Source organism: Cinclus cinclus, chromosome 2, assembly GCF_963662255.1.
Source record: "Cinclus cinclus chromosome 2, bCinCin1.1, whole genome shotgun sequence".
Taxonomy (NCBI): domain Eukaryota; kingdom Metazoa; phylum Chordata; class Aves; order Passeriformes; family Cinclidae; genus Cinclus; species Cinclus cinclus.
In genome coordinates this window covers 117,735,652-117,760,006 of record NC_085047.1, presented here as the reverse complement: position 1 = coordinate 117,760,006, position 24,355 = coordinate 117,735,652, and the positions used below count along the sequence as shown (strand labels likewise).

The 24,355-nt window shown below is 40.7% G+C and overlaps 2 protein-coding genes across 9 annotated transcripts in view; one reads left to right on the top strand and one right to left on the bottom strand.

Moving 5' to 3' along the window:
• RPGRIP1L (RPGRIP1 like) overlaps positions 1 to 10,529 on the top strand; it is a 40,790-nt gene extending 30,261 nt beyond the window's left edge. For 5 of the 7 annotated variants that reach the window (XM_062488293.1, XM_062488294.1, XM_062488296.1 and 2 more), the window contains 4 exons: positions 2,457 to 2,640; positions 4,114 to 4,198; positions 6,179 to 6,312; positions 8,880 to 10,529. In XM_062488293.1, coding sequence (XP_062344277.1) covers positions 2,457 to 2,640; positions 4,114 to 4,198; positions 6,179 to 6,312; positions 8,880 to 8,983 — 507 coding nt within the window. In that variant the 3' untranslated portion in view covers positions 8,984 to 10,529. Of the gene's footprint in view, positions 1 to 2,456; positions 2,641 to 4,113; positions 4,199 to 6,178; positions 6,313 to 6,965; positions 7,125 to 8,879 lie in introns of those variants that run through there. The other 2 variants (XR_009933002.1, XM_062488295.1) reach the window with 2 other exon arrangements.
• Positions 10,530 to 10,877: 348 nt separating this feature from the next.
• RBM11 (RNA binding motif protein 11) lies at positions 10,878 to 15,953 on the bottom strand. 2 transcript variants are annotated; one of them, XM_062488300.1, is made up of 5 exons: positions 15,733 to 15,953; positions 14,649 to 14,811; positions 13,710 to 13,788; positions 12,869 to 12,962; positions 10,878 to 11,141 (listed from the first exon to the last, which is right to left on the bottom strand). In XM_062488300.1, the coding sequence occupies exons 1-5, from the start codon at positions 15,832 to 15,834 to the stop codon at positions 10,950 to 10,952; spliced, it is 630 nt and encodes a 209-aa protein (XP_062344284.1). In that variant the 5' UTR covers positions 15,835 to 15,953; the 3' UTR covers positions 10,878 to 10,949. The 2 variants fall into 2 exon arrangements, 1 of the variants encoding a protein (XP_062344284.1); XR_009933004.1 differs by lacking the exon at positions 14,649 to 14,811 and having other exon boundaries at positions 10,998 to 13,788; positions 15,733 to 15,758.
• Positions 15,954 to 24,355: the final 8,402 nt, after the last annotated feature.

Below are 24,355 nucleotides of genomic sequence, written 5' to 3'. Positions count from 1 at the left end.
TTCTAACATTGACTGAACAATCTGAACCATAAAACTAGTACTTAAAATAAACAGGTTTTAATGTTATGCAATGTGATATCCTAGAGGTAGTTTTATTTTTTTAAGCAGCTGTTTTCAAGGCTCTGTGGTTTCTTTCAATGTACCTAGCAACAAGAAACACATGTAAGAAATACTGGTCCTATTTTTTTTAAGCTGTAGAAAGTACTTCTTAAAGAAGCTACATGTCTTCAGCTACAGTAGGTTTGTAGAAATGCTGTCACTGATATGGTCTTCAGAAAAATACAGAAGGTACTTTTGAAGATTGCATTATTTATATATAAAATGTTTAAAAAATTCACCTGTAATTTTGAGAAGTAAAATGAATACTAGTAATCACTATTCAGTCAAACTATAATACAGTTGCTCTATACCTTTGTAGCCATCCTGTATTTTATTTTATTAAAATTATTTAAGAATAATTATGAGAGGATTTTGTATGTAGATTGAGGTTCATCAGTTTCTACGTCCCTCCATTGATCTGTTCTTCAGTAACAATGTTTGTGAACAGTAGATAATAACAGTAAAAGCTATACACTCTTAAGGCAACATGTGTGACAAAAGTTGGATTTTAAAAGTATGCATTGTGTTACTTGAAATCTTGGATTGCTTATAGAATACAGCGTGTCAAAATTGCTATTTAATTTTTTTTTGTTGCTTATTTAAGATCAGAAATCACTACCTTTTATCTTTTGAGGTAACTCTCCTGCTGGTACTCAAATAGTGTAAATATGTTTTGTGACTTTTGGAGATCATTGTGCTAATTATCCTATAAATCTGAATTGTATGCCAGACTGTGTAAGTTATTTAAGATAATGTCAGGGGTTTTTTTATGTTGCAAATCAGACAGTTTGTGATTAATTCTTAGATACATTGATCATAAGGCATATCCAGTATCAAGCTGTACCAGTTGCTTCTGTATTTTTTCTTCTTTTCTATTATGGATGATTTATCATAAAATACTTCATTTTGTTTCATTTCATTTATAAATTTGAATATGAAAAGCATATTCAATGTCAAAGACATTCCATGGCCATTTAACTTACTACATTTTAGGAAAAATATTTCCAAAAGCCATGTACCTATATTAGTAGAGACAGAATGGTGTGGAATTTTTTCTGTCATCCTAGTAAAATTTCCATGAACCTGATGAATAGTGAAAGAACATTATAGAAATATTGATACAGATTTGGATGTACATACATTATTATGTATGTCATAGGATACATAATAAAAGGAAAAGTCTCCTGAAAAGAGGGGGTAAAGTTACATCATCAAATACTGAAAAGATTTGACAGCAATGGAAATTGTTATGTATGGTGGATATTTTTACAATAGGATAAGTTGCCTTTCATTTTTATTAATTTTATAATTTGCTCAGCAAAATGTAATCTGTCTTCATATTAAATAAGAACATTAACTTGGAGTTCTGACTGAATATAGAAAGCTAATACTTTGGATATGATTCAGTACTTCAAGTGATTTTTTTAAAAAAAGAAAGTTATATATTGGAAAGAATTAAGTAAAAAAATTTCAGCATTTCTGTATCCAGGGTGTTGTGTTTGCTCTTTGGAGAATATCATTGTTGAATGCTCACCTACAGAGTCCAGTTTTGAAACCATAGTGGCTTTTCTTTCTTCTCTCTTCCCAGAGTAACTTCAGGAAATACTTGTGATTCTTTCTCTTGAGTCCAACATGCCTACTTAAATAAAACTTAATAAAATTTATCTCTACATAAATATTCCAGACTTTGCAGAACAGTATGAAACAATTTCATATAAATAACAGAAAAATGTCTTTTCAGTTTAAGATAGTAAGAAAAGGCTCTGGTGAACAATTGGGATATTACTTTTATTATCAGATGTTAAAATTAACTTTTAAGGCATGTTTGGTTTAACTAGGGAAGTTCACTTTACAAAGTTGAATTCTTTACAAATACATTATTACTTTACATGCCTAACACTCTTGTGATTTGATGGATTTTTTTATTGAACTGTTTGTAGTATAGTCTGCAGTAGGTACTAAAAATTCTCTTTTTATTTGGAAAACTTTGGTACCTTGTATTAATGACAGTATTTTAAGCAGTTAGAGGATCTCTTCCTTGTGTAGTTAAAAATGATGAGAGCTGAAATTTGTGATTCAGATAGCATTTTTACATAAAGATAACCAGCAGAGTATAACTATGACTACTGTGAAAATATTTTAAATATTGAATTGAATGAAAACCACTATCTCTTGCAACAACAGTCTTGGCTACAAACCCTGGAACTTAAGATTCTCATTTTGTATATGTCAGTCAATCAGTATTAATCATATAAAAAAGCTGATGATTTACATATATATATATGTATGTTTGTTTTATGTTAACACTTAAAGAAACAATAAATAATTTTCATTGTTTATATTTTGTTTTTAAACAGGAAGTTGAAAAAATACGGATTAAAATTGCATCACTTGTTCTTACTGAGTCACGAATTACAGCAGATGAAACAATACAGCAGCTGTTTGTAGAATGCAGATTGAACAATTTCCTTGCAGAGGAGACCCCACTGTCACTTCCAAAACCAACAAGTGGTCAGAGGATTCACTATAACTACAGCACTGGTAAGTCTGATGTATTCCTGAGCAGGCTTGGTTCTTCTCTTAAATTCTGTCTTAGGAAAATACCTACAGTAAAGCCTACTTCCTATATATTATAGTTGTATTTCTCTGTGTGCTGACTCTATGTGCATATTTTCCAGATATTTTGGGAAATACTAAAAGTGATTTTTAAGACATGAGGTAAGTATGCAATTATCAAGTATAAAATGAAGTGCTGAAGGAGGCTGGTACATAAAATGGTAACATCACAACAGATTTAAATATGCTGGTAGTGCATAAATTTCAAAATTAGACTATACATAACTAAAATCTATATATTCTTTCTAGAAGAGCATGATGATCTAATTTTTCTATCGGTTCATGATGATACAGCAAAAGAAAAGCTTTCTAACCTGTACATCTGAAACACAATTGAAAAGAGAGAATATGTAATTGGACTTTATCACTGCTAGCAAATATTCAGTGTTCCTTTAATGACGACTATTTAATAGGTGAACTGATTCATCCATGTTTCATACTAATACAGTGCCAATTAATATTTTATATTTATACTACTAGTGTATATAGAACTATTGTAATAATTTATAATTCTCTTGTTAATTATTTCCCCAGCTATTTCATCGTATTTCAATTATTCATTAACTTTTTCTTCCTGGTAAAATTTTATTGCATTTAAGATTCAGCCTGAGTGCTTCAGTCTTGGACTTTTAGCTGAGAGTATTCTGGAGTGGGTGAATCAGTTTGCTATTTGTGACAAACCCTTAATCCAGATATTCAAATTAAGCATTCTTTTAAAAATAATTACGTAAAAGTGGCTTTGTGGAAATGGTGTCTCAATCAGATCTTTAAAATTGCTGCCATCTGCAAACCTGATTTTAGAGTGCAACTTGCCAAAGAATTCATTCGTTTAGATCATCCTTTTACTCGTAAACTGTTGGATCATTCTGTGTGTAGCTGAAGACTGAAGTGAATCAGAAGTGTCACAGCTGCTGCTATGCTGGCAGTACCCACTTGAGAGGGAATATAGATGACAGATTTTCTCTGGTCCACTGGTCTGAAGAGTTCTTATAGTGAAATACTGTGGCAGGAAAAAGGGATTAAATTACTGAGGCTGTCAAAAAGGATAAGTACTTTGGCATACATTCTCATTTTTGCCAGCTTCCTTAGTGGAAGACAATACAGTAAATCACTTCAAATGCAAAGCAATAAAGAGCCTTGACTTTTAAAACCATGGCCACTATTGCCATTAATAGAAAGCAGCAGCTCTGTGACATGCTTAGATGCTGCTTTTTGACAGTGTTCATATAAACCTGCCAGTAACACACCATTAGATCACATCATTCGAACACTGTTGTTTTTCCTTAGAAAATAAGAGGAAATAAATGCTTATTTTATTTTGTTCTTTTCCTCATGTTCTTTCTTCTAATAGGTGAAAAACAATTGATAACAAGCTATATTAATTTATTTGCTTTGCAGTGATAAATGTGGGTAAGGAAGATAATCATGCAGAAAGAGAGTATCTCAAGTCAGTTCTTCTAAAGCCAGGTTTATCTGCTGACAGGTACAGATTAATGCTGAAAACCTCTGTTATAGTCTTTGTAAATAATGCTTCTGCTTGTCTTTTGCTTGTCTTTACAACCCAAAGTAGTTGATACATAACTAACAAGAAAAAAAAATTGTTTCAGCTAGGGATGATGCCTGCATTCTGATGTGGCTGTTGGTCTCATTTCTTCTTTGAGTAGGTGCATATGGAATGGAATATTGCAAACTCATCTAATGTTTGTTTAGTCCTGAGGTTTAATTTGGGGGAGGGGGGGTTGTTTGTTGGTATTTTTTTAAAAACAACTTTGTTTTACTAAAGAGAGTTTCTAGATTCTATGATGAGTAGTCTTATGAGAAATTAATTTTAAAAGCACATATCTATACAATGGTAAAGTAGTACATTTTGTTGCTTTCTGAATTCAGAGTACTAAAAGGAGTCTTAAGAGCTGCAGGTAGTGTTCCTTGGCCCCGGAATTTAAAGAAAAGGAAAAAAACGTATATGTGTATATATGGATGTAGCAGACATCTATTATATGAACACATGTGAGAAAGGTTATAAATTAGACTTGTTCAATTTCATAGTAATAAATTTGTTCTTACTCAGTTTTTTTCATTGAGATAGCATGTGCGTTATTTGGAGAGAATGAATGACATGCTTTGATTCTGTTTCTTCTTGAATGTCAATATTCATTAAAATGGAATAACTATTAATTTAAAGATCCATTTAATTTACAGAAAACTAGGATACCTGCTGATTGCATTTGAAGTGTCAGAGTAATTTGTAAATCTTACTTACAAATCAGTGATTCGTTCTGAGAGAGTGCTCTCTTCATTCCATATCCCTTATTTTGACATCTGTGTTAGGAAGGTTGCTAAACATATTCTACTAAAGCGTGTTTTACTAAGATTTCATAATAATGAGGATAAAATACTCCTTTTCTTTTTTCCCTGACAGATAATTTAGTTGCTAAAGAAATTTCCCTGTCCAACCATCCAGGACCACTGTGGCAGTCCACTTCACCACCTGATCTGGGACTGAGCTCCCTTTGCAGCTACACCCCCCACACTGTCCCTGTCAGATCAGTTGCCCTCACCAGCTCCAGCCCAGGTTTCCAATCACTGAGTCTTAGAGGTCCCAATCCTTAAATTAATTGAATTTTTGGTGCACTAATTAAATAAGACAATACCATTTCAAGCTGGAGCCTCAGAGGAGGGAGCCTGAACAAAGGAAGCCCTGGGCTTTCATACCCCCACAGGACAGTCTGGGGGTCATCAGCTCCTGCCGTGTCCCTGAGTGTCCCTCACCTGGCTGTACCCGAAGTTACAGCCAGGTGTGTCACTGCCTGGGCGTTGCTGTGTCCCTGAGTGTCCCTGCCTGACTGGAACACAGGGCTCTGTGCCCTTTGCTGTGCTGAGGGTGGGAGGTCACAGCCTCTTGCCTTGGGCTGGGCTCCACCAGTGCCCAACCTGCAGCTGCTCCTGAGCCACCTGCACTGGATGGATTCCTTAACAGTGAAACAATACCTGGTCTGTGTGCTGCAATTTCCCCTATAAATACTTAGATAACTATACTAAATGTTTTACAAACCTTAGGTAAAAAATAAGGTAAAATAACAGCAGTGAGCTTTTTTTCAGAACAGAAGCATTCATCTCTTACATGTGCCATCATGTCACTACTGTCACCCCTGTTATTAAGTAGGTTGTTTCCTGCAGTTATCAGAATGTCTAGTTTGCCTTGTGCTGAAATTTTAATTCTGTATTGAATAAGTAGGAAGGCAGAAGTTCATCAGTACTCTCGTTTCCCATTTTGTCATAGCGAGGGAACCACCAAGAAACAAAATTTATGGAAAGATTCTGCCCATACACCAAATATTTCAACCTCTGTGCATTTTAAACTTGTAAAATAGTGTGGTTTTTCTTTCTTTATCATTTTTATTTGATTTTTGAGCTTTTTTGAAAGAAAAACACCTTTTTTTTTTTTTTGTGCATGCATGTTTAGCCTAAAATTTACAGTGGTCAGTGATCCCCCAGAAGATGAGCAGGATCTTGAATGTGAGGATATTGGGTTTGCTTATGTCAGTTTAAAAGAGATATTCCAGAAGCAAAGAGATGTCATTGAGCAAGATATTGATGGTAAGTTTTAAACATTGCTTTCTTGTAAAATTCTGTAGCCTAAAATTAATTGAATTTCTACTTTGCTTTGCTGGCGTTACTGTGCAAGTAATTGTTTGGCTTTGTTTCAATAAGAAATTCTTTAATACTAGCTAATAACATCTACGTTTGTTTGCAGAAGTCTGCAAAATCTGTCTATTAGTGTTATTCCTTAAAGTCTGTTTTATAAAACCCCAAACACAACATTCTCACCTCAGAGAAATTAGTTTATAAAATCTAAGAACTTTCAAGCCATGTCCACTGCTATAATTCTCTTTTCTACAACATACTTCATTGTGGTAAGACAATAAATATGTATTTTGTATAAAAATTTGTTTTGTAGTAAGATTTTTATCAGCAATTTGGTGTTTCTGATGTCTGTATTTTATTGGAAATTACGTTATAACCCCGAGTGTCTCAAGACTGTTTCCTCCATATAAAACATGTGTGAGACAATATGAAATACTGGTGGTTTTGATTAGGAATCAGTTTTAGTGAGCACCCTTCTGTAACAGACCATGACCAAACTCACTGTGACTCCTTTGAGCAAGGTGATGTGAGTAGATATATGATTACCAATGGTGCATTTTCCTCTTTACCTTTCCTCTCAATCCTCTTTCCCCCTTGGGGTGAAGCTCACTGAAGAAGCTGGAAGCACCTCTGTTACAAAAGAGTCGCTCTCCTTTCCCAGTAAGTGAACTAGTTTGATGATTGGAGGCAGAGCACCCAGGTTCACAAGGTGTCTTTTGCAATGGCAAGAGTTCTAGTGAGCCCCAGCAGAATGCTGGACAAATGTAAGTTTACTACTTCTACTGCTGTGTCTAATTCCTGTACCTCGAGCAATGGGGAGCTGAATAATGAGGGAAAGAAACAGGCATGATTTGCATCCATGCTGTTGCTAAAATACTCAGTTACAAAAACGCGATAAGGAAAATCCTAATATTCAAATGTCCATACTTGGGAAGAATAATATATGGATTTGATGCATTTCCTGCTGTGGCTGAGCAACTTAAGCTTTTCTCCACCAGTAATTTCTCTCCAAGTACAAAAGCTCCTCCAAAAATGTATTTTGTAATCTCTCACTGGAAAATTGATTTTTGTTCTGGAATTTTTGACCGTATCTCCCAGTGTCATAATTCCCATTTGGTAAGATTAATTAGTTATATAAACATAATTTTTGAAAGTCACTTTTCACAAAACTCTTAAAATTCCTAATCATCATCTGAGGGAATTGTTAGAACCAGAAGGACTGGATTTTATTACTAGTTACTGTAAGCTGATCATTACCATGTAACGACAACTACTTCAGTGTTGTGAGGAGCATTTCTTCCCCTAATCATCAAACATTTGAACTAATTTTTACTTTATGTTAATTATCTCTATGAAAATTATAATAGTGGCTAGAAATACTTTTATTCTTTTTCCTTTCCACACTTCTCCCCTTTCCTGCATATGCTGTACAGTTTTTTGAGGATTTTTATTGCATCCATAACATATAAATTTGAATATTTTTTTGAAAATTAAGATGTTTCCAAGAATTTTAATTAATTTTATGTTAAAGTATGTCAGATCATGGCAGAAGAATATATCTATATATTTTCTTGGATTAAGTCATTGTAATAGGATCAATTCTTCAGATCTGGACACAGATGTCAATACAATGTAAGGGCACAATAAACAGAATTCCTAAGCAGTGTTGTACACATTCTCTGAGTTGGATATTGGTTTAAGAAAAAACAATAAACCTAGACACAGGGAAACTCATAGGACACTACCGCATGAAGACTAAGCCATTCTTTAGTTAAATACTAAAATTCCTTTATTCTTTTTGAGGATTGCAGCCATATATATTTTTCATATTTTGTTCCTTTCATTGCTGATTTTGTGAAAGAGGTGTATGTGAAATTTGAAGCAATTAGGTGAATGGCTAAGCACGAAGATGGATTAAAAATACTATAGTCAAAACATCTAACAGTATGTCTCAGAGACAATAGGATAGTATAAAAAGAAAAATATAATTAGTGTTATCTTCTGATATAAGTAACTACAACTACCCTGCTCTTCTTTTAAATAAAAAGGATACAGTCCCCTGAAGTCTGCTCTTGAAGTTGACAGTTCACTGAGTGATCTGTTGAGGCTGGTTTGGACCCATCCATCATACACAGTGTAGAAAGCACATTAATTGATGTATTTTTATTTAAAACTATCCCTGTGTATGTAGATACATCTTTAATAGAATTTGGAACATCTTTATTGATATATTCTGAAAAATAATTACTTTATATAAACAATTATTATATAGATCCTTTTTAAATTAATTTCAACACAAATACTTTTATTGATGTATATTCTAGTTCTAAGAGTGGTTAATTTCCAGTAGCCTGAGGACCTGAACTGCAAGATTATTTCTTTCTTTATTTCCCCTTTTTTCCCCCCTATGCTAGCTGCCCTTTAATCTGTCCAAACACTAAGGAAAATTATCAAAACAAAAGTGAAATCATAAAAAAATGTTAAATAGCTAATGCTGTTTTCTGATGTTTCCTTTCTAGTGTTTGATTCACAAGACGCCAGTGCAGTAATTGGAAAGCTCACAGTGACAGTGGAAGCTCTCAATGCACTGCGTTCAGTCCATGAGGAATGCCAAAATGATTAGGAGGCAGGAGCAGGATATTTGCCTATTGAAGTTCTTGCTTCCAGTGTAAAGATACACTTGATGGTTCATCAAAAATTAGATATTTGTCATTCTTACAGTGTATTTAATGTAAAATGTATATGAAAAATATGCTTGATGTCCAGGTTTCAAGTTTTCTATACTTTTCAGTCTGTTTTCTTATTTTTAAGGTGAATCATTCTTGCTGAATCTCAGGCTCTCAACACTTGATAGTATCACAGTCTAACTTAGTTCCAACAAAGTTTCGTTTCAAATGCAAGCTTGCTTGTAAATTACCAGATACCAGTTGAGGGTATTTTGTCTAAGGAAGTAAGTGATGGTGAACCTTCAAACAGAAATGCTGGTAGATTCTTACTAAGAGTAGTTCTATCACAATACTTTGTCAGAATACAATTATTTGTGTTAGAAGTGACCTCAGGCAGTTTTTAGTCCAGTCACTGCAGGATTAGGTATTACGTTAGGCCATGTTGCTCAAGGCTCTATCCAGCCTGGTCTGAAAACCTCCAAGGATAGGGACTGCTTAACTGCTCTCTGCACAGCCTGTTCCAATGCCTGACTGTTCTCTCAGTGAAAAAAGGAGATGCATTTTTACAAATACGTCAGTCCAGATTGAAGCCAAATCTAGATATAAGTATGTGGAGCAGATTTTTCACTTAATGCACCGTCTAATAATTTCAATTTTTTTATTTTTTTTTTAATTCTAGGGATGGCATGTTTGTTATTTGTTTCAGCCATTTAACATTTGCACAGAAATAAAGATAAAGCATTTTAGTGTTGTCACACTTTGCAGTATGCCATCGAATTTTCATCCAGTTTTGTGAAGCAATTGACAGCAAACAGCTGTTACTGTTATCAATGTGATTTGCTTAAGTAATGTTTCTGTAGATTTCAGTGGTAAACAATTGGTTGTGGTTTAATCCTGGGTTCGGAGGTTTTTTATATTAGGCTTAGATTATTTTAAGAGTAAGGATAGTGGCAACAATGCAAGACCGGTCTTCTACACAATTAGCAATTATTTGTTTCACATTTTTGTGGATTTAGAAAATAATCTATTTTCTATTTAAACAAACTGTCATTCTTGTTAAATGCAGAATTATTTCCGTATGTATTAAAGTCACAAGAACTGAACCATTCTTGAAAAAATGTTGCAAAAATGTGGTCCTTCTACTGCTACCAAAAAAAAAAAAAAAAACCATTAAACTCTTTTGCTTGTTATAAACCAGTGGTTATTCTGATTACCTACTCATAAGTATAAACAGCTACACAAGCTGAAAGCCATTAACTTCAGTGGTAATGAACAACCAAACTTCACCTTAACATGAGGAAGAACTTGTTTACATTGAGGGTGGCAGAGCACTGGGACAGTTTCCCAGAGTTTGTGGAGTCTCCTTCACCAGAGACATGCAAGACAGAAACCTCCCTCGATGTGTTCCTGTGTCACCTCCAGGTGACCCTGCCTTGGTGGGGTGATAAGACTAGATGATCTCCAGAGCCACCAATTTCCAACCACCAATTAACTATTCTGTGGATATATTTGAAATCAATGCCTTTTATTGAGGCTAAGTAAAGGTAAGAAGTTGATGTAGCTGGGCCTATGAAATTTGCAGCTACTTAAAGGGACAGTGCAAGTACAGTGGAGCCAGCTAGATTCCTTTCAGTCGTGGCAGACAGTTTAGAGAGCTCAAAAGCCAGACCTTGTGGGTTTAGTGGGCTCTGGTAGGGTTTTGGGGAGAACTTGTTCCCCAGGGGCTGGTGTGCTGGGAGGGGATGGCAAGGGCGACAGCATGGAGGGTGCGGGTCCGGCTGGATTCGATGACCCTTACAACTCAGGATATTCTAAGTTTCTATGCAAAACACATTTCAAAAGTACGGCAAATCTTGAACATTCCTTCTTTAATAGAGTTCAAAGATGAAAGCAAATATAATAATGAAAAATATTTATCCCGTATTAATGTGTCTTTTTCTTGGCTTTCTTTTTTTTAAAGTTTTGGCCACGCTGTCTTTGCCTCCTTTTATTATCTTCAGTACTAGTGTCATTGTCACAAGTTTGCCATTTTCTCTTTCTTTCATCCCGCTTGGTGCACTTGGATATGGCCAATTCAGGAGAACTCTGTGCAGTCTTGAATTGTGCAGTTTGATTCTGACAGGGAGAAAAGGATAATTCTGAAGGTACAGCTAATAAGGAAATTGTTAACCTATTGGACTCTTTACTGTGTACTGCTATGCGAAAACATGGTACATTTAAAGAAATAGAAACTTGTGTTTTTAACATTGTGAAGAGGAAATTTTAAACAATTTTGCATGCATTATGACTTACACAATTAAAAGACCAACAAACTATAAAATAACACAGAATATTTGAGAATAAAGCTACTTTACAACAACTAGTATAGTTCAGAAAAGTAGACAAATTTTTCATGGCAAAGTTAGAACAGAGACATAACCTGATTTAGGGTTAAATTGCCAGCTATTTATCACATAATGTAAAAAACATAGTATTCTTTTAATTTCTTCATCTCTATTTGATAAATATTTACTAACTGCAGTGCCTGTTGGTACTGTAAAGGAATGCACATCTGCAAGTTCTTCAAACCTGGTTTAATCAACTTTAAAGTAAATGGGGAACAAAGCATTCCAACAAGGACCTTGAAAAATTCCCAAGTGAGCAACTTGCCTGACACCCTGCCAAGGCAAGCTGAGGTCGATATGTTAAGGTGTACTAGTGATGAGATCATTTTCTTCTGAAGATTCAACAAATTATCATGTGAGACACACTGCAATACCATCCTCTCTGGCATGTAAAAAATGGGATGAAGTTGGTTGTGTGTGCTGGTCTGCCATATCTGGTCTCGCAATGTCTACTGCCTTGTTACTGAGGAGTAGGTTCATGAGCAAGCCCAGAGGATAAGATGGAGCCTTCAGCCTTGAAAAGGGAGTAGAGGAGATGGAAAAGTTGATACAAGCATGTGCTCTTCTCAGGGCACAGTCTGGAAAAATGGGAGGGCAGGCCCCCACCCCATAGGTGGGGAACAGATTCTCTCCATTTTCCTGCTCAGATTGCTGCCAACAAGGGTAATTGATCGAGACTGCCCCTCTTCTGTAGTTCCAAGGGCCGGCCAGTCCCCAGTCAGACAGGGTGAGCAGGACTGCAGCTGGCACCTCACCTTAAAGGCTGGGTTTCTTCAGTCCTACCAGTCCACAGACTCAGATTCAGAAGCTTCATGATGTGTTTGGGGAGTAGGTTTGATGCACAGGTTTCTGAAGAGACAGTTTCCTTGCTTTGTGGAGTATCTCAGACGATAATGGTCCAGTGCACCAGAGTCTTGTGGAGGGAAGTGAAGTGTGGGTTTTTGTCATCTACTGCTGTGAAAGTAAATCATGAAGGAGGGACCTACACAGGCATGTGAAGGTTTAGGGCAGAGACCCTCAAACCGTTGTTTCCCAAACTTGGCCATTGGTGATCGATTGAGTTTTAGGTTTGGTTTTAGCATATTTCAAACTTCTGCTGGGCATTTCTGAATTGGGAAGAACTAAAAGGTTTCCCTATTAGCTGTATGTGAAGAAGCTGTTTCTTGCATGGTTGTAGTCCAGTGAGGTCAACTTATCCCACCACTTGGAACACAGTGCAGGAGAGAGCTTTGTAGACTTCAGCATTTTTAGATTTCTTAAGATGTATATACCTTTAAGATATTCTTGCAGGAAGAATATAGTTTGGCTTGGTAGATCCTGTTATTAGAGGATACTGAAGTGTCCTTAATACTGTCCTTATAGCACATTTTGTGACCTGAAGTAAGCACTGTTTTTTGCAGAAATGTAAAATGCATTCAGCTTCATAAAAATGCTCCTGAATTTTTAACACAAACTCACCACCTTTTGAAAGCCAGGGTGATCATGAAGTAAACTGTTGTTCTCTGGCAAAGGAGCAACAGGTAATGGAGAATTTCCAGAAAGCTCTTGATGCCTAAAGGAAAAACAAGCCAATGTACAAAGGCTGAATATCCACCACATACTGCTTATCAGAGTGCTGAGACTTAACTCTTGGGCTGTAATGAGAATATCCAAGAGGACAACTGAGATATTAGCAACAGGACTTACATGAAAAAGAAAAAAGAAAAAAGAAAAAAAAAGATAAAACAAAGGAAATATATCCAAAGGCTTAATTAAAAAGCAATCCTCATATGTACATGAACAAAAGCATACTAGAGTTCACCACGGGAGTTCAGCTTCAATACTGAATCTGGGGTCTTCAGACTTCCATTATAACAGGTTTATAACCATTCATTCATATGTACGACAGCTGCTTATGCTTTTACACACAAAAAATGCAGGTGTAAACTTGGTGGGGTTAAAAAAAGACTGTCTCTGTTGTCAGATTTTGTTCCCCAATGATTGAAAACATTGTTAGCACAAAACCCAGGATTCAGTATGTTCTCATGATCCTGAATATTGCAGAAACAAAGAACGGAAAATTGAAGCTAACCAGTCATCTGGCAAGCTAAATAACCAAGCATTAAAATAAAATAAATTTAATTAACTAAATAATTAAAATTAACTGCAGTCCGTTGCAAGCCCCCGGTAAGGATGCAATGACAAGATGCTGTTTTGATGAAAAACCTCAAGATTGCTCTACCACATCAACTCACTTTCTTTATACAATTTTTTTTAAAAAATATAATCATAAGGTTCATTCACAGGTGATCTTTGTTACCTGTCTGGAGGAGAATTTAAGTCACTATGGTGTTCAAAACCATCTGTACAACTGTCTAGTTCTGGTGAGTGAGAACTCCCTGAAAATAAGACAAGAGTGACTATTCAGTTATGACAATTCAATTAACAAGTTAAAAATCACAGAAAGTGTTTTGTGTCATCTGTAGTGTGCTTGTAGATCTAAGATAGTAGAAGAAAGGTATGGTGCCATTTTATGGCAGATAATCATCCTACAGCTTGAAAATATTCATTTCTCATTTTTTCACCTACAGAAGCATAAATCGGCTGTTGAAGTAATGAAGAATAGAAGTGTCACTCAGTTACAGACACAGGAGATGCTCCTGGTTTTAGGAACCACAGATATTCTGCTTAAACCCAGCAACTGTTCTGTAGAGCCTTTGAAGGAGGCAGTGGCACAGCAGGAACATGGGTTGCAAACGATGCCTGATTGTTGGCTTGCTCAAAGGTTTAGTTCCATACACATAAAATTAAGAATGACTTTGAATTTAATACATTCTTTGAACTAAAAATCTCTTCCCTTTAAAACAAAAGCACTGATAATCCTGTGGCTTTAATCTCAAAATTATCCAAGAGCTCAATAGTGGCTGGCTGTGCTGAATCAATTTTTTCTGTCAGACTGCAAGGTAAGTTACACCCCCATTCCTAAATGTAATCTGGCATTAAAACCTGGATTGCTGTTTACCATACAGCAGCATCTGACACAGCTTGCAAGTTACGCTGTTCTGAACCAACCTATTGTATTCTCTTAGTAAAAAAAAAAATACAACCTTTGCAAAAGCCATAGGAAGTCTTTGTTTCTAAACAAAAAATTAATTTTTCCAATCACAAATTTGTAAAAGACTGTAAGATTCAAAACTGTTCTTAAAAAAAAGTTCAAAATTTTACATTTAAACTTTACCCTTGGGACTATGAAACATACCCCTCCAATACTGCACAGTAATTGGTCTTCCATACAAACGGATTCCATCCAGCAGAGCTTTTGCATAAGGCACTGATACTTTGTGTTTAAAGCAGACATATCCAAAAGACTTAGGTTTTCCTTCTTTGTCCTCACAAATCGTCACTTTGGTTAATGGGCCAGCCTGAAAGAAATTTCTATTATTTAGCAGAGACTGACACTTCACTGTGTTTTGAATGTTTCATTATTTCTCTTTGGCCATAGTCAGAAACCGTAAGTTTCTTACTTTGAAAATGTCTCTCCATATTCCCAAAGCTCAAATTCTGAGCCTTCTACAGGCTACAAAAGTCAGCCCCACAAATGTTAAAAGGTAACCAAGCATCAGCTCATGTTTAGTCTTTCATAACCAGAATTTTTTATTATTTTTACAATGCCATACCGTAACAATTACCCTCCCGAAGGGGAAGACTAATTTACTGACTCCATTGCAAAAGTTATCTTCCAGTTCATAAATAAAAATATTAATAGTTTAGTCCATCATTTGATGGAGGGGAAGAGCTAGAGGTCAGGGGTGCAGGTTTAGGACTATGCCATAGCAGGAATATTGAACTGGCTATTTTCCAAGATAGGGCAAGACTACAATAAGAAGCATAGGCTGCTGCAGCAAAAGGGAAACCTGAATGAAAAAAAGATAAATTGAGGGGAAAAGACAAGATACTGGGATGACCTAAAGAATCAGATAAAAGCTGGCAGTTGGATGACTGCTGCAGATTATGCAGAATAATGCAAAACTGGTATAAGAGCATCTTTATCACTTTTGCATTTTGTCTTTCTCATGTCCTCTAAGAAGATAAACTTTCTTAAGATCACATTTACAGTTATAGAGCAGACTACCGTTTAGTCTTGAAAACAGGTAGGAATTAAGCTCAGGCTTCAAACAGGTCCAACTACTTCGCGTTTCCACACTGTCACTGAAGGGTCGGGGTTTGAAGGGACCTCTAGAGAGCATGTTGTCCAGCTCTCCTAACCGAACATCCCGCTGGTGGTTTTTTTCTTCTCGAGCGTTAAAACAGCATTTCGATATATAAGGGTACCCGTCTGCTACCTGCAGGAAGAGCTCGTAGAGGATCTCCTCCCTGACCCGGCTCTCCAAGTTCCCCACGAGCAGAGTCTGCTCCGCCGCCTCGGACCGCCCTGGCGACGACATGGAGCCTCGGGAGAGCGAGCAGAGCGCCCCAGCTGCGGGAAGCTGCGCCCGGGAACGGCGCTCCGGGACACGGGCCTGGCTCCTGGGAACGCAGGAGCGCGGGTGTCGCGTCTGTTTGTGACAACATCGCCATCTGGACAACATCCATCTGTTTGTGGCAACACCCCAACATCTGTTTGTGGCAACACCCCAACATCTGTTTGTGGCAACACCCCAGCGTCTGCTGTTTGTGACGCCGCACTCAGTCGTTCCGTGTGTAGTAGTGACGGCAAATACAAACATGAAGGTTTTCTCTTTTATTTTCGCCACTGGATCTTAAATCTTAGCAGGGCTAACTGGCGCAAAACAAACGCTGAAAAAATCCACCTTCCCAGACTAGTATTCACAAGTGTGTACACACCATCCACTCCTGCTATTAACTTGACAATGAGCCCTTACTGTAAGAAGAGACTGCAAACAGAGCAAGTGCTCGACTCAGGAGCAAAGAGAGGGGGTTTTATCCGATGGCACTCCATCTGTGCAATAAACGACTGGAATTGTCCAGTGACAGCTGGGCGAATGAACAGGGACTTGCTCCTGATGAGCTCCCAATGGCAGCAGCTCACAGGCAGAAAAGAAAGAGTGTACCCAGAGCCCGGCTGCAGGAGCAACCCCTGGGCAGAGGAGCACTGAGCTCACGGCACAGTGAGAATTCCCGATCCAAGCCTTTTTCCTGTAGAAACACCAGATCAATCGCTAACGCTACCAGTCAGACACTGTTGTGAGCATCAGTCAGTGCTCCTGAACATCTTTGGCTCTCTGTAGTGATGGCACACTGAGGCCCCCCCAGACAGCTGGGCGTGAAGCAGCGGTGTCTCCCGGCTGCCACTGACCCGCAAACACTGCCGAAGGGCATCAGCTGAGACAAAGGAGACTCACCTGCACCTCTGCTTGACAGGACTGGGGCTGTGCTGAGAACTGCTCTGACCACAGAGCCAGCAGAAAGTCTCCAGCACAAAGGGACACAGACAGAAGAACAGCAACTCTACAGGAGCTGTTTCTGGCAGACTGGACTTGAGTTGTGCCGGGGTGAAAAATTAGAGCAAAGATTTGTGGAACAAGCTGCATTGCCGAGTGCTACCAGAGCCCGAGAGCTTGTCAGACAGAATATTTCACCTCTGTAGATCAAAGTATAAAAGCCTTGTACCATCAGTAGCCTCAGGGAATAAATGAGAAATGAGCACATTAAATGCATAGTATGAACTCAGTATCTGGGTATGTGTGCTGGAGATGAAAAGAATTATTGATACTTTAAATAAACAAAAACATTAAGCTGACATAATGAGGCTTTTCATTTTACCAGCATTTAATTTTACCTTTTAATTTTACCAACATCCCCAAAGCCATGAACTTTACACGGAATCGGTTACACTGCTATTGAAGTATGAGTTTATTCCCCTGCAGAAAACGGGGGGGTGGGGGGCCAGGAAGCAGAACAAGGCACTTCACAATACTGTCATTATTTTCACAGACTGCTGTTATTGCAACAATATCCATAAACAACTATCAAATTTCCCTCCAAATAAAACGAAATGCCAGTAAAACTTAGGTGCAACAGCCTTCATTATCTTCAAATGGCTTTTGAAGGGTAGTACTTCTGTATTCTGCATCTCAAGGCACAACAGACATTTTCAAATGAAGGCTCAGACCAACGAACCCTAATCTCTGGCAGTTGACAAGTTCCCTAGACAGAGCATTCTCTCATCAGGGAATACAGACCATGAGTGTATTTCAACTCATAGCTCAGGTCCATTCCTTACCAGGCACTAAGGAAATTATCTTCAAAATGATCTGCAACCATTGTAAAATCACTTCTGCACAAACCCATCTGTATCTACGTTTATGAACACTGAGACATTGAGACAGAGACAGAACTGAAACAGAGCAATGGGAACAGAAAAAAAAAAAAAAAAAGCAAACAAACAAACAAAAAAAACCACCCCCCCCCAACCAAAAAAACACAGCAACAGGCAGCAGGCCAGCTTGACAAGAAAAAACAGTAGGAAGAACAGACCGACAGGGAAATCAGGCTAGGGACAAGGAATGAGAAAGTGGGATACAGCCAAAGGGAAAAAGACAAGGAGCAGGACGCTGGGACAGAGAGAATGAGAGCAACAGAGAATAACAGAGATATGAAGAACAAGAGGAAACGGGCCCAGATGGATGAAGTAATAAATAACAGGGTCAGGAAACAGCAAAAGGATCAGAGAGAGTAATAAATTAACAGGAAAGTGGAAAGGGAAAGCGAGATCCAGAATTGAAAAAAACAGGAACAGTTAGCAAAACAAAAGGATGGAGAAACAAAAGGAATGAGGGAAATGCAGGGAAACATTGCACTACACAGAGGTACAGAGAGGGAAAACGTGCCAAAGAACAGGCCAGATAAATTGTGAGGGGAAAAGAGGCAGATTCAACTCAGAACAAATCGATGGAGAAAGAAAAAAAACCAAAAAACAGTAGCTGCAGAAGAGAGACAGAGTATGAAGAAAGGAGAGGGAACTGGTGTGAGACAGAAGCACAGAGAGAAAAAAGGAGCCTGATAGGAAGAGGAAGGAAGACAAAATAGAGACAAAAAGAGAGATACAGGGAAGTAAAATAAAGTAGTCACAGCAGCATGCAAAAAAAAAGGGGGGCCAGGAGAGAAGCAAAGAGGTGAGACGAGGAACCCTGGACACACCTCAGCTCTGATTCTTGGCACTACCAGGAACATTTACCAGTTCAGATGCATCTTTCCCCTTCTCACCCAGAGGGGCAGGCTTTCACTTGCCTGCATAGAGGCCCTCAGTTAGATGGCCTCCATTTTTTATTTCCTTGCCTTTTTTATGGCCTCTCCAGTCTCTGCCAGAGAAGCTGCTGTCCGAGCCAGTAAGTACTCATCCTGTACCTCTTGAATGCACACCCTGGAGGGAGTAAGACCAGTCCTAGCGTTAGAAATTACATAGAGCACAAGGGACTGGGAGTAGTACAGAATACACACAAAAGAAAGCAACCACTAACAACAATCAACTCCAGACATCAAACCTGGCATGGTCAGAGACACCTGGTATGGGAAAAGAGAGATAATAGTGACAAATTAACTGGCATCAGCTTCAAATTCCATCGAAGCCCCTTCCTCAGTACCAGTTTCTTTCCCCTTCCTACTCACAATCCCAGCTCCACTTTCCATTTCCCAGACACACACACCCTGGTATCCAGCTCCAGCCCTACAGTGGCCCTCACACACCATGGCAATAAGCCAGCACGGCAGGGATTTAAGGCACAAGCAATATTAGAATAATGTTTTCAGCCATACATGGCCTGTGCCATGCTCAGCCACAAGACAAAGACCCACCCTCAATAGCCCAGGCCTCCAGTGACTTCAGAACACTAATCCCACAGTCTCGATATCAGCCCTACATAGTATCCTGCACTTGCAGCTCCTATTCCAGGCCCCAGTGATTTCAGAGTCCCCTTTTCCCCAGCCCCAGTGATTTCAGCTCTTTGTCAACCCACAAGCTTTATTTCACTGCCAGCTCTGCTCTTCCACCTCCAGCTGTTCCATTTCTCATCTCTGCAGTGGACTTTTGGGCAGATTCGAAGCCCCAGTGATTTCAGCCTCAGTGATGTCAGAGTCCTGTTTTTCCCAGCCCCAGAGATTTCGGAGTCCCCTTTCTCCCAACCTGAGATTTCAGCTCTTTCTCAACCCACAAGCTTTATTTCACTGCCACATCTTCTGTTTCACTTCTGGATCCATGTCGCCCCAGCCATGCCACATAACGCTGTTTCTCGTTCACAGGGCAGGATATTTGTTTTAGCCATGTCTCTGTGTGGTTTCAGCTCATTTCCTGAACCCATATTCCAGCCCCAATCTGACATTCCTTACTCCACTAACAGTTCTAGACACCCTATCCCATCCCTTAGTGATTTCACCTCCAGTCACACACTTCACATCCTCACTCCATATTCCCTATCCCAGTGCCAAGGAGGTTTCTCCTCAAATCCTACCATATTTCTGTCTCCACCAGCTCTGCTTGCTCAGCTCCAGCTCCTCAGCTTCTCACTGCCAGCAGCTAAAAGCCGCTGCTGCTTCTCACTGCAGCCCGGGGCTGTTGGTAAGGCCACAAATCAATTACTGTCATCACTTCAGTATCTCCAGGAGTTGTCCCACCTGTCCTGAAGGGATCCCAGCTCTGGGGACACTTGAGGCCCGTTGCCCAACATGTACCTTCCCCCCCTCTTGGACCTCAGCCCAGCATTCCCTCAAAGGCCCTCTCACTCACTTCCCCAGGCAGCCTGTGTTTCAGCCCCAGCTCTACCATCTTTATTGAGTTAGCATCAGATACCTAGTAAAAGCAACTTACTAAAAAAAAGCAGCAAAACAATGAAGTAATTTAATTAAGAAGACTGTGATCACTGCAAATAAAAGAAAAATAAAATAATAAAACCGCAAAAAGCCAGCTTTATTCCCGGTATTTTAAATATTGTTTTAAATCCAGAAACCGCAAAACGTCCGCACCCCAATGGCACCGCCGCCGCGACTGAGCGGGCTGAGCTTGGCGGGGCCGCGTCCGGATTGAAAGGGCGGCTGTGATTGGACAGGGCGGAGAAAGGCGGGCCGGGATTGGCGGAGCCCGGAAGCTGCGCGGCTGCAGCCAATGGGAGCGCGGGGCGCTCAGCCGGAAGGAGCCAGTGCTGCTCCAAGGGTCCGCGGTCGCGCTGGGTCCCGCTCCCGAGACTCCCCTCCCCTTCTCCGACCTCTCGTGCCCAGGTCCCGGCTAAAAGGGCTGCCCGGGAGTGGCAAGCACTAGCAACGACCAACAAGTGAAGAGGAAAGCAGATTATCACAGAGACATGGTGGAATGGTTCCTATGACTAGAGCACTGGAATGGAAGGGTTTAGGCGTTTTAGGAAAGGCAGGCTAGGAAGATGAGGAGGGGATGTAGCCCTCTGTGTATATGGAACTCTGCCTGGGGAACTACAAGGAGCCAGCTGAGAGCTTGTGGGTGAAGATTAAGGGTGTGGGGGGGCAGTGACAGGATATCAAAGATAACAGGGAGGGCTTCTATAAATATGTTGCAAGCAGGAGAGTTGGGATAATGTGAGCCCTCTCCAGAATGAAACCTGACACCCCTGGACAAAGAAAAAACGGAGGTTGTCAAAGACTTCTGTGCCTCAGTCTTCAATGGCAAGTGCTCCAGCCAAGCTGCCCAAATTGAGAAAGGCAAATGGAGGGAGTGCAGGAATGGACACCCTGAGCCCACTGAGAGGATTAAATTCAAGACCATCTAAGGAATCTGAATGTGCTCAAGTCATGGGACCTGAAGAGATACATCCCCAGGTCCTGAGGGAGCTAGCAGAAGCTGCTAAGTAATTATCCATCATTTTTTTTGAAAAATCGTGGCAGTTAGGTAGTCCCTGATGACTGGAAACGGGAAATATAACCCCCATTTTTAAAAAGGGGAAAGCAGAAGACCTGGGGAATCACTTCTACCCCTAGCAATTGATGGTGCTGCTTAGCCCCATGGAGCTGCTTCTCCTGTCTACAAGATCCTCCACTTCCATCACCCTCCTCCTCAGTGGCTCCACAAGACAGCTGCTGCCCAGATCTGGAGATTGATGGAGATTCCCAGACATTTCATGGGCAAAGGAGTGCTGAGGATGTATTGTGATGGTGTGGACCTGAGCAGGACATACACAACATGGAATAATAAAGGCTGGAGATAAATGCTGAGCTGGGCAGGAAGAGTTCAGTTTTGTCCAATGGACACATAGTTTGGATTTGTGCTGAAAAGACTGTCAATAACCCCGGGACATTTCAATCAGTGCTAAGCATCAAGGCCTTTGCTGCTCCTCACACCATCCTGTCAGAAAATAGGCTGGTGTTGCAACTGGGAGGAGATAAACTTTTCAGAAGGGCTCAGCAAGGAAAGAGAAGCAGTGGGGTAGCCCTGTATATGAGGGAGTGGTTTGGCTGTCTAGGAATTGACAGTGGTGATGAAAGAATTGAGAGTTGACGGGTAAGAATCAGGGGAATAGCAGATACCAAAGTGGGAATCTTCTCAGACACAGAGGGAAAACTGGTAGGCACATTGGTAGTTCCCAGGGTCCTTTATTCTACCCTTAAAGCAGGATGCAATGAAGTTTCCTGGATTATCCATAGCTTCCATTCTATGACAAAGTGATCTGCTTGGTGGAAGAGGGAAAGGCTGGGGATGGTGTTTACCTAGGCTTTTAACCTTTGACACCATTCCTCAGACTATTCTTGTGGAAAAACTGGCTGCCCGTGGTTTGGACAGGTCCACTGTTCACTGTAAAAAAAGGGTCTGGATGGCCAGACCCAGAGGGTGGCAGGGGACAGTTTAATTCAGCTGGTATCCAGTCACCAGTGGAGCTCCTCTAGGCAGCACTGAGACCAGTCCTGTTTCTATCAGTAACTTGGAGGAGGGGAGCCTCGGCCAATTTCTAGAGGGCAGGATCTGCCAGAGGACAGGAAGACTCTATAGAGGGATCCATAGAGGCCCAGGGATTCAGCTGTCCCAGGCAGTTCCTGAAACCCCCTACTCCCCTACCCATCCCTGACTACTCATTCTTACTACACCCTTTTTCTCAACTGGGTCCAGCACCGCCGCCACCACTGGGACTTGAAGTGGATGCTGAGGCACCAGCGGCGCTGAACACGGTGTGCCTGCCAGGCTTTCAGGTATCTCTGAAGGCGGGCATGAAGCTGCCCCAGGAACTGTCCAGCAGCAGTGCTGGTGCTGTATTCCAGCTCCATGGAGCTGCTGCTGCTTTCCAGTACAATGGGATTCATGATCACTACCAGTCTAGGGAGCAACCTGGCTATCACCGCAGATCTTCTGTGTTGCAGCATCATGGGGCTGTTGCTGCTGCATTGTCTTATGTTCTTATGTTTGACCTCTTCTGTCATCTCGTTCATGTCTGGCCTTGCCAACTCCACTCCAAAGCACTGGGGACACTCTCTGGCCCCCAGCAGCCTTGGGATAACATGCACATCAGTGTGGACCACCCTGCCACTCCCCCTGCCCCATCGCCACTGGGCAAGCTGTGCCTGCAACTCCTTGCGGTGCTCCTCAAAGAGCGCCTGGGAGTCCTGGCAGCTGCGGATGAACCTTGGGAAACGCCTCCTGGAGCTCGTGGAACCGCCTGGGGAGCTGCCGTGGGGCAGCTCCATGTCTGCTGATCTCCCTGCCCTGTCCACGTTGCTCTGCCCCTCCAGCCGGCCTCTCGCTGCGCTTGGGTGCTTTGAGTTGTGATGGATCCTCTGCAAGAACCACAGATGGGTGAGACAAGAGCAGCTCCCCAGAATGCTCCACATTGTCACGGCACACGCGCCACACCGGCTCACCCCAAACCCACACGGCCCGGCCCGGCCTGGCCAAGCCCAGCTCAGCCCACACAGTAGATCAGAGGCCACCTACCCACAGACACTTGTCCCGCAGCATGACAGTGACCAGGATGAGCTGCAGCAACACCATTGTGATGGCCACCAGCTCACCCATGGTGAAGATCTTGAGGAGCCCCATGGCACTGTCTGTAGCACTCCAGGTTACCAGCACAGGCTGGTGAGCTCCCCAGAGACCTGCAGGGTTCCAGTGAGGGGGATCCAACCCTGGTAGGATGGCAGAGGGTGAGGCTGTTGTCTGCCAAGACACTGCCAGACTGTTGTGCCCAGCACTATGTGGGACTGGGGGGCCCCTTTTATAGCCTGGCAGAATCCCCTGTGTGACATCATGGGGCAGCCAGACCCCTCTTTGTGACAACATGGGGCAGGCAGAGCCCCCTTTTTGATACCCAGGAGCGCACAGGAGACCAAGAGAGCCCTTGCTGCCTTGGGCACAATGACCATGCATTCTATGTTTCCCTGCTGAAACCTTCAGGATTCTTTAAGTCAGTAAGTTCTTTGAGGGTCGTAACACCTTAAATTTGGTATCATGGATCTGGTTTTTGTTGTTGGATCTGTGATTGCTGGGACCAGGAGGAGGTTAACTGCTTCATAAAATAGACCTCTTTTGAATAGATGATTTGTCTCAATTTCATGAGCCTCCATGACACAAGGGCAGTGATCATGCCCTTCTGCTGGGAACTGGTGTGGTTGGACCTTGAATCCTGTATTCAGTTTTAGGCCCTACACAACAATAAAGACATTGAGGTTGCAGGAGTGTGTCCACAGAAGGGCAGTGGAGCTGGGAAAAGGGTCTTGTGCTTTAACCCTAGCTGGGAATTCAGTAAGGAAAAAAAAGTGAGAAAGAAACTCATAATGTGAGATAATCTAATAAATAGAAACAAATTCCAAAAATATTGAATGAGAGAAAAGAAACAGAGAAGAAAACCAAATTAAGTAAATGTTAACAGTTTCTCTGCACCCAACAACTGATGTGCACTCAAGTCAGACGCTCCTCATGGAATCACAGACTGGTTTGGGTTGGAAGGGACCTTAAAGATCATCCACCTTGCCATGGGCAGGGACACCTCTCACTGTCCC

What these genes read in the sequence shown, in the direction of transcription:
- RBM11 (XM_062488300.1), bottom strand. Translation starts at nt 15,834, where the DNA reads ATGTCGTCGCCAGGGCGGTCCGAGGCGGCGGAGCAGACTCTGCTCGTG. An exon ending in TACTGTGCAGTATTGGAGGG is followed by an intron (nt 13,789 to 14,648) that starts GTATGTTTCATA and finishes TCTTATTTTCAG; the next exon opens with GGAGTTCTCACTCACCAGAA. An exon ending in TTAAATTCTCCTCCAGACAG is followed by an intron (nt 12,963 to 13,709) that starts GTAACAAAGATC and finishes TTTTTCCTTTAG; the next exon opens with GCATCAAGAGCTTTCTGGAA.